Source organism: Magnolia sinica, chromosome 15, assembly GCF_029962835.1.
Source record: "Magnolia sinica isolate HGM2019 chromosome 15, MsV1, whole genome shotgun sequence".
Taxonomy (NCBI): Eukaryota; Viridiplantae; Streptophyta; class Magnoliopsida; order Magnoliales; family Magnoliaceae; genus Magnolia; species Magnolia sinica.
Window position 1 is genome coordinate 62,308,867 of NC_080587.1, and position 15,457 is coordinate 62,324,323.

At 38.3% G+C, this 15,457-nt stretch overlaps 1 protein-coding gene across 5 annotated transcripts in view; it reads right to left on the reverse strand.

The window, feature by feature from the left end:
• LOC131226714 (cleavage and polyadenylation specificity factor subunit 3-II) overlaps positions 1-15,079 on the reverse strand; it is a 101,702-nt gene extending 86,623 nt beyond the window's left edge. For 2 of the 5 annotated variants that reach the window (XM_058222352.1, XM_058222350.1), the window contains exons 1-2: positions 14,927-15,079; positions 14,651-14,825 (exon numbers count right to left, since the gene is read on the reverse strand). In XM_058222352.1, coding sequence (XP_058078335.1) covers positions 14,651-14,825; positions 14,927-14,951 — 200 coding nt within the window. In that variant the 5' untranslated portion in view covers positions 14,952-15,079. Of the gene's footprint in view, positions 1-14,650; positions 14,833-14,926 lie in introns of all 5 variants that reach the window. The other 3 variants (XM_058222353.1, XM_058222349.1, XM_058222351.1) reach the window with 2 other exon arrangements.
• Positions 15,080-15,457: the final 378 nt, after the last annotated feature.

Genomic DNA, 15,457 nt, shown 5'->3' on the forward strand with positions numbered 1-15,457 from the left:
AGTCCCCTACTTTCTCTACAACCCCTCTTTTGTAGAGACCCAACTAATGCAATATGAAATTACTTAGTCACCCCTACATACCCAACAAAACCATAACAAGTAAAATATATGAAAAAAAAAAGCCCAAAAGAAAAGATATCATGGTCATCCACCTACATCATTCCCTTAAGGTGGGGAGAAACTCACCCTCAAGTTCGCTTCATCAACATTTTCATGAAATTCAAAATGGTCCACCATGTTAAAAAGTAAGTGAGATCTCTAAGCCTTCTGGGGTTTGTCATTGATTTTCTTCTCTCAAATATCTCTTGGGTTTTGTTGTTAGAATGATGCAGATGGAAGGCCATGATCTCTTTTCTTTTGGGCTAGTTTTTTTTTCATGTATCTTGCTTTTTATGGATTTGTTAGGTAAGTAGGGGTAATTAAGTAATTTCATATTGTTTAAGTTGGGTCTCTACAAAAGAGAGGTTGTAGAGAAAGTATGAGACTTAGTATTTTACTTTCATTTAAGCTACACTTTGTGGAGAGTTGGTAAAATTCTTCCATGTATTCATACACACTCTATCTCCTTGGCGTAGATTTTGAAATCTCGAAAATATCGATTGTGCATAATCCTTTGGTAGGAATCTTTCCTTCAACTTGAACTTCATTTTCTCCCATGTGATAACCTTTTGCTTCCTCACCGGATTCATGTATTTTGAACATCACCCCACCAAATTGAAGCATAACCCCCTAATTTGGTAGCAACTAATTTCACTTTCACATTTTCAGGAGTATCTTTGAAATCAAGGAATTTCTTACCCAATCAAGGAACTCATCGGATGTAGACGTCCATGATTTGGAATGCTACATGCCCTAATTTGGAATGCATGGGTTTCAAATCCTTCCTCATCCGACTCATCATGCAGAGCTCAGTTGAAGAAAGGGTTTTATCATCATTGGAAGCACCACTATGATCACGTTGCTCACGAAGGTCACGACGATTCAAGTGGTGAGTCAATCGCTCAACTTTCCTTCTCAATGCCTCAATTTCTTCATCTCTTTATGTATTTCATTATGTAATACCTCTACTAATGCAGGGGCATTTTCACATCGAGCTTGAGTGGAGTAGCCTGTGGGATGCGGGGACACACTCGGGGTGGGCGGCCCGTGTGAGGCGGGTGGCTCGTGTGATGCGGTACCCATGTGATGTAGGGCCCACAAGGGGGGTTTGGCTGAGGTCTTAAGCCATGCAATGTGGGGCCTGGGCTATGAGATAAAGGGATTAATTCGCCATGCTCTATCAGTTCGAGCTTTTAGAGCAAGTGGTTAATTGTCCTGCGCCATCTACCCACTCAGCAATGTCTTGCCGCTGTAGAGACCTACCGAAATTGTGGGTTCAACGGAGGCTTTGATACCAAATAATGTTAACGGGGTTGAGGGAATAGAAACACAAGAAGACAATGGAAGAATGAGAGAGAAAAGGCAAGATTTCACAATGGTGGATGGGTACAAGTTTCCCTCCAAACTCACTATACTCGGGAGCCCTCTCAAACAAAAGTAAAATGCCAAAAGTCTCTTACTTTCTCTACAACCCCTCTTTTGCAGAGACCCAATTAAAGCAATATAAAATTATTTAGTTACCTCTACTTACCCAACAAAACCATAAAAAGCAAGATGCAAGAAAAAAATAAAATAAAACCCAAAAGAAAGAGATCATGACCATCCATCTGCATCAACACACCCGTCTCTTCCAGTAAGTAACAAATGTATTTCCTTTGACATAAATTTACTCCACCTTTAGATCTTGCCACTTTGATGCCCAAAAAATATCGAAAGAATAAAACATCGTTGATTCGAAACTGAGATTCAAGATATGATTCCAATTTCTAAATACCCTCTAAGTCGCCATCTATCATTATAATGCCATCGACATACACAACAAGTACAATATAGTCAATGTAGTATGCTTTGAGAAAACAGAGTGATCTACCTTACTGCTCTCAAGAGCGCAGGTATTTGGTCAAAGAGATATTTGTCGGGCATTGAAGTATGAAATTGCGAAGTGTGCAATTTATTCTATGAAGTTCTACAACTAACAATATAAGAAGTCTAAGTGAGAAAGTGTCTAACTTAAACTTATTTGCATAGCTGACTAGTAGTCTATGTATAGAGTTGACCCGACTAGGAGGGATCCGGCACTACAGAAGTTGGCCTTGAGAATTCTTGGCCTTATGTGTTCTTCGAGGAGTTACTAGCGCAACTAGAGTACATTCGAGTCGGTAAGTTTTACAACTTAAAAAGTTCTATAATTCACTTCCAAATTCCAGTGTTTGAAATATTGATATCGCGTTACGTATCGCACCCTTGGGATATAGATACGTAACGGTTATCGCACAGGATATATCGTTTGTACTGGGTAATTTATCGCACTTTTTGGGAAACATGTGGTTGAATTTTTCAATGAAACGTTAGGAATTGATTAAAAAAAAAAACCATAATACACACTTTTAAATCATAACATCTCAAAAAATAAGTGCACAAAACAAGTTTCTTTTGTATAAGGTCCTAAGTTATGTTTTTTCTGACTAAACTAATGCAACTATATTCAAATTGAATGCATAACATTCGTCGTGTATGTGATGATCGTTTCATCAAACACTCCTAAATACTTCGAAAATGAAGTAACTTGATAGCTGGTTAAAGAGAAATTTCGAACAAAACTAATATTTTAATAAATTTTTTATTAATTTTTAATTAAAAATAAATTTTATTTTTTGAAAATTGAGGACTTACAAATCAGTGGATCAGCCCTCATACATGATTTCACATTTGGAGTGCAAAATTGCAAGTAATTTGGGAGAAACTGGGGAAACTTCAAATTTTTCCCAAATTGGACCACCTACACTCAAATTTCAAAATTAGAATGTAGGTGATGATCATTTCATTAAATACTCCTAAATACTTCAAAATTAGTCTTAATTGATAGCTAGTTAAAGAAAATTTTCATTAAAAAAAAAAAAATGGAGAACATGAAGAACAAATGGATATCAAAATTAAAGCTCCAACTCCATGATTTTTTATGCAAAACATAAAGAGCCAATGGATTTGTAACCACTTGACACTGATTTAACATAATTTCAACAAAAAAAAAAAAAAAAGGAAATTGAAAATGCTCACCGGATTGAACATATGGGATATATCCACATTACCTGTGCATTTCGTACCACACAAGTGGGATACAAGAAATATCGTGGGATATATCGGCCGATATCGTCGATTTTTAAAACAATGCCATATTCAAATTTCAATGCTAAATTGCTAATATTGCACATTTTAAATGCTAATGTAAACTCACACGGGAAAAAAAAAAAAAAAAAAAAATCGCCTCAAACAAAAGAAACTCAACGACCTGATCTTCGTCTATTATAACCAGAAGCTACCGGAAAGATTCCAGACTAGGCTGGAAAAGCATGGATTCTATGATCCTATCAGCCTAGGTGATTTGGAGGCAGATAGTGAGTAGCTTGTGGAGACAACGATCCAGTCCTTGCCGACGAGGACCTCACATAGGCCCAGGTCAAAAATGCCGCTAATGGATCGGCACCTGGCGAAGGTTCTCAACAGCGGAGAAGAGTAGCTGGAGGGGCAAACGGTAGTACAATGCTTGTGCCTAGCAGTCAAGGAGAAGGCGATGATATTGAGATTGAAGAAGTACAAGAAGAAAATGCTCGACCATTAGACGGGGATGAGCAATTTGTGTGGACAAATAATAAAGAAGAAGAAGATAAAGTGTACGTTAAAGAAGGAGATGACTCTAACGATGACGATGGTGGTGGTGATGATGGTGGTGGTGGTGATGATGGTGATGGTGGTGATGTGCTACAACGGGAGAGGGAATAATGTATATAGTAAATCTATAGTTTGTACTTTTTAGATTTTGTTTGTCAATAAAAGTATTAAGTTTTTATTAATTAGTTGTTGAGTTGTTGACTTGTTAATTTTAAGTTATTAATAACTTAGATTGTATAGGTAATATTACACAAATTAGTTTGAAAAATGATGGGAGTAGTCAAGTCTTTATGGGAAAAAAATTCCCACTTTTTCCCATTTTTTTTTTTAAAATAAAAGTTGTGTGATCGCATAAGCAATCACACCAGTTGGATGGCATTTAATCGCTTATGCGATTTAACAACATTGTGCATACCACAGGATCAAATGCAAGAGTATTTCACAATGTTACTCTAGTGATTCGAAAGTAGATCATAGAGTACATAGATAAGCATGCTCAAAAAAGAAATGACACCACGGTTATTCAAAGAGTTTATGGAAAGAGAAGCGTATGAGGACATTGATGTTGTTGATTTGGATGCTTCTAGACCACCTATGTCCACGAGGCGATCTAAACCGACACCCAAAAGAGCCAGCAAGCATGGGCCAATGGATAGGTGATGTAGACCAATGTTGTCAAATCGCATATGCGATCACGTGCGATCGCATATGCCCATGCGAATATGCGACCACATTTTTTTTCAAATAAAATAAAATCAAAAAATATGAGAAAATTTTTATTAAAAAATTTTTATAAATAAAATTTAAGAAATTAAGGGAAACTTTCCTAAGTTAATAGATAACTAATTTTACATATTTAAAATACATTTGAGAGATAAAATCAATAAAACAATGAATTAAACATTAAGTGCTTAAATCTTGAACTTCTAACTTCCAAGAAAGGGAAAGTAGGAGAGAGAAAGAGAGAGAGAGAGAGAGAGAGAGAGAGATTAAGACCAGTTGGAAGTAAGAAATGTAAGAGAGAGATTAAGACCACTTGGAATTAAGAAATGTAAGAGAAGAAGAGTGTAAGAGAGTTTTGGGGTGAGAATATTGCAAATGGAGGAGGTTCGGAAGCCCATTTATAGGCAAAATGTTGTTTTTTTGCAATAATAATAATGTGCCAACAGTTGGCCAACATGCGATCGCATACATTGCATAGGCAATCACATGTGTCATGATCGCATATGCGATCTGCATATGGATATGCGCATATACGGTCGTGCATGACAACAATGGTGTATACCACATCCCAATGATGTAGTTGACTAAAGGAGTAAGGGCAAAGGACTCACACAAACCACTTTGGAAAACTGTTATAAGCAAAAAGATAGGAAAATCACGATTTAATGTATCGCTAAGTAGTTGTACTAAGCTAGTGTTGCTTTCAACACTGTAAAGTTGAAGAGCTTCAAGATTATGGTGGAAGCTAAAGGTCAATTTAGACCTGGATTAAAACCCCCTTCCTAGATAAAGTGAGGGAGAGTTGCCCCAAAAAGGAGGTTGAGTTAATCAAAAACTGCCTCTGAATACAAAGAGACGTGAAACTCTATACTTGTACGTTAATGGCTGATGAATGGGAAAATAGATCCGCTCCGACATTGATAAACTTTCTTGCGAATTGTCCAACTGAGACCATGTTTTTAAAGTTCGTGGATGTATTGGCTCATTTCCACATGATCAAGTATTTGTTCAAATTGTTAGATAGTGTAATTGATGGGGTGGGAGAGGAATATGTTATCCAAGTTATCACGGACAACGCAACCTCTTATATAACAGTCGGTCACCTTCTTATGAAGAAGAGACGTCATTCATTGTGGACCCCATGCGCGGCACATTGTCTTGATCTAATATTAAAATATATAGGTATGTTGTATTTTAAGGTGATTGCTAGGGCTAGAAGAATCACGGTCTTTATGCACAATCATGCCCTTGCTCTCCATCACATGAGCAAGCACATTAAGTGTGATCTGCTTCATCCGGCTATCTCCCAATTCACAACAGCCTTCTTAACACTACAAAGAAATATGAGCTTATGAGTTTGTATTTTATAAATTGTAACTTGTAGTTTGTATTTTGTAACTTTTAGATTGTAACTCATCAATCATCAAGACATCATATTCATTTCTCAAGAAAAATAAATAAATAAATAATAAGTTGTTGACTTGTTATTTATTATTACTTGTTAATTGTTATTTGTTAATGAATTAAAACTTAGAAGATGGCTTAGTGTTAAGTGTGACTTGTTGAGTATTATATTTTACTTATGTAGCTTAGGCTACTAATTACACAAATAACAAATTATAATGAAATAGATAAAAACAACAAATTGGATCACTTCTACTAATTCATAAAGTTTATCTTATTTTGTAGATTTTTTCAATTTTTTTCTTAACTTTTTTCCATTTTCTTTTTTAATTTTCCGGGAAAAGAAATGTGTAGTAGCTTATGTGGTTGTGCGATCGCATAAGTGATCACACAGGCAACCATATGCGATCGAATATGCCATTTGACAACATTGGCAAGTGCCTTCATCCTCACAAACAAGGACCAACTAGGGAAGCGGACGAAAGACATCATTAACAGGCAGGCAAGCTTCCTCAGAAGATTGCAACCAATCGAAGATGTCTTCTTTGATCACACAGACCACAATGGAATCCTCTTTGACTATGACCTTGATAGATTCTAGCACCATCATCGTCCTCTTAACTAGAATGCATAGCCTAACCGAGCGGAGCTCTTCCCAGCACTCAGTAGCCTAGGTCACCAAACCCATCTCTCTTATACAAGAACCCAAGGATTAAAAGAACTCACACCAAAGCTCTAATGGAACATCCGAAAAACAAAACCAAACATCAAAAACCTGAAAATCGACCAATCTACCCCATTTGCATATGGATTTCATCGAGCAAGCCCAGTGAGGGAGACTTGTAAAGACCACTTTATCGATGTCTGTGAGGAGCGAAGGGAAACCCATACAAATGAAGGACTGAGATATTGAAAAAACAAATTGCCCGAGCCCAGGTTACAGAAGAACTAGAACCAAATACCTAAGCCATGTGAGGAATAACCTTGACAAAGAGAAACAATGAGACTCCACTGAAGGGCATCCCTAGCCTTTAACAGGACATCCGAAGGAATGAAGATGGAAGGGCCATTAGTGGAGGCTTGGATACAGAGATGGAGAAGGCTTCTTGCAGGTAGGGCTGTTCACGAGTCGAGCTAGCTCAAACAACTCGCTCGACTTGGCTCGAGTCAACTCGAATTGACTCGGCTTGAATGGCCAATTCAGGCCGAGTCAAGCTAATTATTTGAAGCTCGAGTTGAGTTCGAGCCGAGTTCGACCAGGGGGCATTTCAACTCGAACTCGACTCGACTCGAAGCTCGAACTCGAGCTCGACTCGGCTCGATTAATAAATATATTAAATATTATATATTATATATAATATTATATTTTATATATATATATATATATATATATATATACACACACACACACACATAAAAGTTTTAACTTTTAACTTTAAAAAAAAAAAAAAAACCTAGAGTCTCTACCCGACCGCACGCACCCCATTTCCCTTTCTCTTTCTTCTCTTTCTCTACCCGCTGCCAGCCGCACGCTCACCCATACCACCACCACCAGTATTCATTTCAGCTCCACAATAGTATGATTTCAACTCTTGAGAACTACTTCTTGGGTGAGGAACCCAAGAAATCAGAGATGGGTTCTTCTCAGATTTGTTAGAGCTTCAAGGAAATCGAATGATCTGATTGGCTAGAGCTCTTTACTTAGATTTCTGATCTGTGTTCTGCTCTGTTTCTTTTTTAGTACTTGGATTTCTGCTAGTGGAAGAAGATCAAGAACAAATCGGTTCTTACAGGTTTCCTCATCCGATTCGAAGCTTTGTTTGGTTTTTTCATCAGGTTTTGCTTTGATTCTCCTAAGATTTTTGAATTTTTCATCAATGGAGGAGGATTTTGAATTTTTCATCAATGGAGGAGGATCAAGAACAGAATCCATTACTCTCTCACCCAACAAGCTCAAGCTCGACTCGAACTCGACTTAACAGCTTTGGCAAACAAGCCAAGCCAATGTTGAGCTCGAGGCCAAGCTCGAACTCGAGTACAACATGGACAAGCCGAGCCGAGCTTAGCCCACCTCTACTTGCAGAGGAGGGGGAGGAATTAGGGGAGAAGCAGGTACACCTACTGGAAGATGGGGGAATGTGGTCCCTGTAAGGCATCTTTGTAGGACACTAGAGCTGTCGCAAGGGGCACAGCTTCGGCCAGTATCGGGGAGGAGCCCTTACAGGGGCATCCACTCCCTTAGCCAATACCGAAAGGGGATGAGTGGAGGCAATGGAGTCGCTTTCGAGGTCCCTTGAGCCCTTTGCCCTTGGTTTACCGTCTCCGGACTCGAAATGGGCCACCTGAACCCTAATTGTCTTCCTATAAAACTTCTAGCTAATGAGGCCTTTGATAGCTTTGATGATATCTTCATCCTCCTGCTTTCTCGTGCACACAAAGCCTCCAATGGAGCCCGAGCCCTTCTCTCTTAGGATAACCACTTCTCTTACCTTAGCAAATTTACCAAAGACTCGAGAGAAATGGATATCCTTCCATTCTTCTAGGAATCAGTCCACAAAGAGAGTAGGCAGTGCTCTTAGTAGATTAAGGCCCTTCTTCAGAGGCTTATGCTTACTTTTTTCCCTCCTTTTCCCGATGGAGATCTAGACTCTCAAGTCTTTGTCACAGTCAATCGCAGAAGGATCCTCATAATGACGGGCCTCTTTCTCTCTTCTGGTCAAGAGACGGCTACTAGGAGAATCACCATCATCTCCTAAAGAACCGCCATCCACAACCAAGCCTTTTCGCTTGTCTTTAACCACTCATTGCTCCATCACTCCCCTGGAATGGGCATTTCGCTTCCGTTGAGCAGTGTATTCCCAAATAAAACCGTCGTCCAGCTCCCTCGATCTTCGTAGTTTACATCTTGGCTTTGTAATATTGTCAAATGCTTTAACCCTGGGGAAAGATCCCCAAATCTATCTCTTTGATTGTTCTTGGACAATGCCCTAGAAGGATTCCTTGCTCTAGAACGATCTTCTCTAGATTTTGGGAGAGCCTCACCAACTTGAGAGTTATCTTTTCCTCTTCTTAAACAATCCTCTCTACCTAGTCGATCACCTTCCCTCACCTTCCTTGCGTCTAATTTACAATAAGTCAGTCATGTTACAAAGGACCTTAATTTTAGTGTGACTTTTTATCCTCTTTATTGTGTTTTCCAGTATCTGAATACGAAGAAGGTGCTTGGTGGTGAATATGAGAATGATGGTTTATATATTTTTTGTTTAAATACTTCAAGTCATGTTAGTGAGTATCTTAGTGTCAAGAAGGAAGACATTTATATCTGGCGTTGTAGGCTTAGTCATCCATCAAGTCTAGTCTTACAACCTTTATTACCAACATCGATCAAGTCTAATGATGTCAAAAATTTAAAGTGTAAGGCTTTTGTCTTAGCCAAACACCATAAGCCTAGTAGATTTTTTATTTTATTTTTTTTTGGTTAATTCATGCGTATGGGGTCCAATTCATATTATTTTTAATCAAGGTGCTCCGTTGTGATATCGGTGGGCATAACGATGCCCACCGTTACCAATACAAATACGCCCCGTATCGGCCGATACGGGGTGTGTAACGGTGCAATTTTTTTTGGTCAAAAAATTATAGAAAAATATCCATTAAATCCGAAATATTCTAAATATTCCAAATATGCATTCATTTATAATTTGGAACATGTTTATGGTGGTGTAACGGTCCACTCTTTGATGAGAATGTTGTATCGGGTTGTCTGATGAATTTATTAATTTGATAAATTGGGATTAACTGCAAACCTTTTATATTTAATTTTCTAATTATATAATATCAATGATAAATTTAATACCAAAACATCTCACATTTACAGGTTTGACAATTATTTATAGTATTGGCATATTACATACCTCGCAAATCGCGTACATTTTTTTTCAACATATAGAGTCTGGAGACTTTTAGGCCCTATTATGTAATTTATATAGCTAACAATTTGATATCTTTAACTCTAAAAAAAATTGATATCATTTCCCCAGTAGATCCTAAGAAAAAATTGGAATTATATTTGAGTGAATAGTGTTGTTAATTTGGGGCTGATTTGGCTGACCACTTGATGTCACAAATCAGCCTCAAATTTATGCAATTTATTAGCTCTTATCCCACTAATGATTGATGGACATTTATTGGACAATGAAAAATGCAAAATATCAAATGGTCCTATTTCAAAAAACAAATGTCTACAAATTAATAGTTAAAATCATTCAAACAATACCATGGCAACAACAATCCCATAATTTAATTGGTTAATTTTGAGTTAATACACGCCTCGTGTACAAATTTTTATGGCCTTGTACGTGTGGTCTACCCCAATGTATGTATTGCATATACATGTTATCCACCCGTTTTACCAACTCATTTAAGGACATGGTCCAAAAATGAGGCAGATCCAAATCTCAATTGGACTACTAGAGGGTGAGACCTAAACGTGGGGCCACCTCAATGTCTTGCCAACTCATTTCAAGGCATGGTCCAAAAAATGAGGCAGATGTGGACCACTAGTGGGTGAGGCCTTGAATGTGGGGCCCACCTCATTCTATTTGTTGTATATCCATGCCATCCATCCTTTTTGCCAACTCATTTTAAGGTGTGGTCCAAAAAATGAGGCAAATTGAAATTGAAGGTGGACCACACAATAGGAATTGAATTCCCACCATTAAAAACTTCTTGGGACCAAAAAATGTTTTGGATCAAGCTATTATTTGGGTTTTCCCTTCAACCAAATCTACGTGACCTTATCAATAGGTTGGACGGCGTGGATATACAACACATGCATCAAGGTGGGCCCCGTGGTCAAGGAAGCACCAAAGTGGACCATAATTATGGTCCAACTCACTGGACCTTTGCTAGTAAAAAGAAAGACATGGTTGAAAATAAGCCATGTTGGCTTGTTTTGAATTGAAAAGGGAGAGAGAGGGTTTCCCTCGTAAATGATGAAAAGAGAGAAAGGGGGATTGTTGTTCGGACGTGGCAAAGTTCTGTGTGCCCCAATGTGATGTGTGTGTTATATCCACACCATCCATCCATTTTCTCTATCATTTTAGGCCATGATTAAAAAAATAAAATAATAAAAAATGACCATCCAATGCTCAAGTGGACCACACTACAAAAGCAGTGGGGACAATGATGTCCACCGTTGAAAGATTCCTAGGGCCCACCATGACGTTTATTTGCCATCCAACCTCTTCATATGGTTATAAAGACTTGGATGATGGGAAAACACAAATATCTACTTGATCTAAAACTTGTGGCCCTAGGCCCCTAAGAAGTTTTCAATGACAAGCATTCAATCACCTTGTTTTTTTTGTGTGGTCCATAGGAGCTTTAGATCTGGCTCATTTCTGGGCTCGTTCCTAAAATGATATGGAAAAATAGATGGATGGTGTGGATATAACACATACATCATGGTGGGGCCCACAGAACTTTTCCATGTCAACATAACACTGTGGTGTGCTAAACCACGTAATCCGAGACCTCCTCGGGCTTCGAAATCGAAAAGAGGGGGGGGTTTCGTAAATGGGCAGAGAGACCAAGAGAGGGAGAGTTGCACGTGACAGTCTCTCTCCTTTTTGAGTTTAAAACCAGAGAGAGAGAGAGAGAGAGAGACGCATGGCTATCTCTCTACACCTTCAATTTCGGAACCCTAACCAGAGAAAGATGCACATGGGTGTCTCTCTCCCCCTTCGATTTCGAAACGTTAACCCTAAGCGAGTGAGAGAGAGAGAGACACTGCTAGCAGAGGAGTAGAAGAAAGAAGAAGAATCGTTTCCAAGAATAGGTGTCTCTTTCTTTTTTCTTTCTTTTTTTTCCTTCTAATAAGATAGAAGAAGAAAGTTTTTTCGGGAGAGAAAACATTACAAGGTAACGGCCGTTATACCCTGTAACGGCCGTTGTGCTTCTTTTTCTTGGACCTCACCGTTTCGACCTCGAACCACGTAACGGTCATAACCGTTACCATTACGTTACGGCCGATACGTAACCGATTTGGGACACTCTATTTTTAATGGATTTAAATGCTCTATTTAGTTTATTGATGATGCATCTTGTATGATGTTGATTTATTTGATGAAAACCAGAGATGAGGTTAGCTCAATTTTCAAAGTGTTTCATATTTAGGTCAAAGATCAATTTAATGTGAATATTGGAACTCTCTATAGAAACAATGCAAAAGAGAATCTTTCCCATACTACGTTATCTTATCTTTATGAGCATGGTATTAATTCTCAGACCACATGTGCATATGCCCCGCAACAAAATGGAATTGCTAAAAGGAAAATAGACATCTTTTAAAAGTCACTCGTGCTCTCCTCGTTGGTATGTTTGTTCCTAAATCTTTTTTGTTAGAGACTATTCCCATAGCCTATTATCTAATTAATCGTCTTCATACTAAGGTTCTTGCTGGAGAGTCACCTGTGTAATATTTTTCAGCCCTCTACCCAATCCCTAAAAATTCCATGGCGGGTCTTTGGGTGCATTTGTTGTGCCTATAATATTGATCCTCTTCGAAATAAATTATCAAATCGAGCTGGCATTTTCTTGACATATTCATCTTCAGAAATGTGGTATAAATGTTTTAGTCCAATTACTAATAAAAAGCTTATGTTTCCATGGGTGTTAAATTTGTTAAAGATGCTCCGTATTTTTCTGGTGAAAAGGGAGAGCACCATTCTATGGTTCTTCCTGTCCTTGTCCTTAAGTCTGATGAAATAGTGTTTGTCCTTCCAAACCCAATAATGCTAGAGATAAGATTACCGATGATTGATTCCACTAAGCCCAACTTGAAGGTATACAAACGAAGGAATGTTCATAATCTTATTCTTTCTTAGGACACCATGAAGCATGCTCCTTTGGCTTCCTACTCATTTGCCTATTTATCTTGATCCATATTTAGACAACCCTTCTTTGAACTTACCTGTGTTGAAGTGATAAAGTCCCTTGATATAAATTGATACACCATACTCTGACAGGTTAAGCTTTTGGAGTAAATAGTTGTTTGACATGGTATCAGAGTGGAAGGTCCTATGTTCGAATCTTGAGAGCAGCAAATATGCTTCGCTAATATATTATTCTCCCACAGGGGATCAACTTAAACTTTTAGAGTAAATGGTTGTTTGACAACTTGTTGCTGAAAAGCAAAAAGACAGTGCACCTCTCATCCTATTCAATGTTTTGTTTCATATCATTGTCTCCTCAGCGAAGGTCTTTTGTTTTTGCTCTCAAGTGCTCTTACTTCATTCCTAAAAATCATAAGGAGACACTCATTTCTCCTCTGTGGTGACAAGCTATGGAGGAGAAAATGGTAATTCTTAAAAAGAATCATACATGGGAGATGATTAAGTTACCAATTAAGAAAAATCTCGTGGATTGTCGTTGGGTGTATGCACTCAAGTACAATCTTGATGGAAGTATAGCTCGACAGTCAATATAAAGCTCACCTTAGAGCTAAAGGCTTTACGCAAACCTTTGTTGAGGATTGTTCTAAAACCTTTGCTTATGTTGTTAAGATGAACTCTGTTCGGGTAATTATTTCTCTTGTTGTCAATTTGCATTTGCCTCTGCACTTTTTTAAAATACTAATTTAATGTTAAAAATGCCATTTTGAATGGTGATTTGACTATGGAGATCTGTGTTTCGTCCTCCTGAATCTACTAAAAAGGTAGAGGAGAGGAAGGTATGTCATTTGAAGAAGACGATATATGGTTTGAAACATGCTCCTCGAGCCTGGTTTAGTAAGTTTAGTGGGGCCTAGATTCATATTGGATTTTCTAATATTCATTCTAATTATTTTGTGTTTGTCAAGAGGCATGTAAAGGAGACAATTATTATGAGTGTCTATGTAGATGATATTCCTATTATAGGTGATGATGCTAATAGCATTTTTATTCTAATGGAAAAGAAATGCAAAAGGCAATTAAGGCAATGATGTTTTTCCAAGAGCACTATTGAACATGGATTCCATTTTTACACGTCTTGTTTGCCTACAAACGGAAATATCATATTTGTGAGACAATGATCACATGGTTTCTTATGTTGATGAATCCAACTATAGAAAAGTGAAATGATTGCTTTGAGGAAGCCTCCCTTGCCTTTGCCATCCAAACATATCAAATTGTCACATCAATGGAAAACCTTTTACATTTCCATTCCCATTGATTTACATGGAATTGGTGATATTCAAGCATGCCCTAAAAGAAAAACCGTGTGGAACATATCAAAGAATTCAATTAAAGAAATACTTTGATACTCAAGAGTGTGATGGATGGTATGAAGGCAGTTAGAAATTATTCATAAATTGCTTGCCCGATAAATAATTCAAACTAAACCATCCAAATTATGGGCATAAGTTTAGATGTATCATAAACTGAACACTACTCATTTCGTTAACGAAATATTAGATTACTGGAAATTTATTTGACAGTTGGAAATGAAAAATATCCAATGGCCTTTTTTTCAAAAAACAACAGTCCACAAATTAGAGCTTAGGATAGTTCAGCGAACATGATTTTTATACTGTATTTTTTGGTTAATATGAGCCACGTGTAGCATTTTTAACTGCCTGTGTATCAAGCGTCGTATGCAGCAGCCAGAGTATCAACTATCAAATAACTCCCCATTCAAGCAATAGGAGGTCCTGGCCGTTTGAAAACTTGAAGGAGGAATCCTTTCAAAAGAAAGAGAGGGAAATGGAACATACAAGTGAGTGATGACGATGCAGGTGAGAGCGTTGTCGAAGTCGGAAGAAGAAATCAGGGAGAAATCAGGATAGCAGCGGCGATCGGTGTAACCCATGTGCATGCCACAATCGAACATTATCTTCTTCCCTCCCATCGATACCACTACGCAGCTCTTCCCCACTTCCTGCCCGGCCCCTGCATTCTTCAATCTCTCTCAGGGATCTTTTCGTATTGCATTCATTCCAACGGAAGAGAAAACCGAAAGAGAGAAAGAGAGAAAGAGAGATGATGCTAACCTAGAACGAGGCATTCGATCGCCATTGATGGAACTGCTGCTGCTGCTTCGCGCGCTTTGATTTGATTCTGAAGGGGTTTTATGCTGGCTGGAATAGCTGCGGTTGCTGCTGCGCGCGCTTTGATTTGATTCTGAAGGGTTTTTATGTTGGCTGGAACTGCTGCTGCAGAGCGCGACACATCCTAGAGGAAGATTTTGTAGGCGGAAGCTATCTGGGCCCACCGCATGTCCGTGTGTGACATCCAGTCCGTCCATCGGTTTCTCCAGCTAATGTTATGATAAACATCAAAAAATGAGGCGCATCTAAAAGTAATGTGAAGCACACCATAGGAAAAAAGTGGGGATTGAAAGCCCACCATGAAACGTTCATGGCCCCACAGAAATTTTGATTAGGTTAATATATGTGTTTTCAGTTCATCCCAACGGAAATAACTTATGAACGGTTTAGATGACATATAAATATCACGTTGGGCACCAGAAATGTCTCAACGGTCCACATTTCTACCCCTAAGTCTTCATTTTAAAGAGGGCA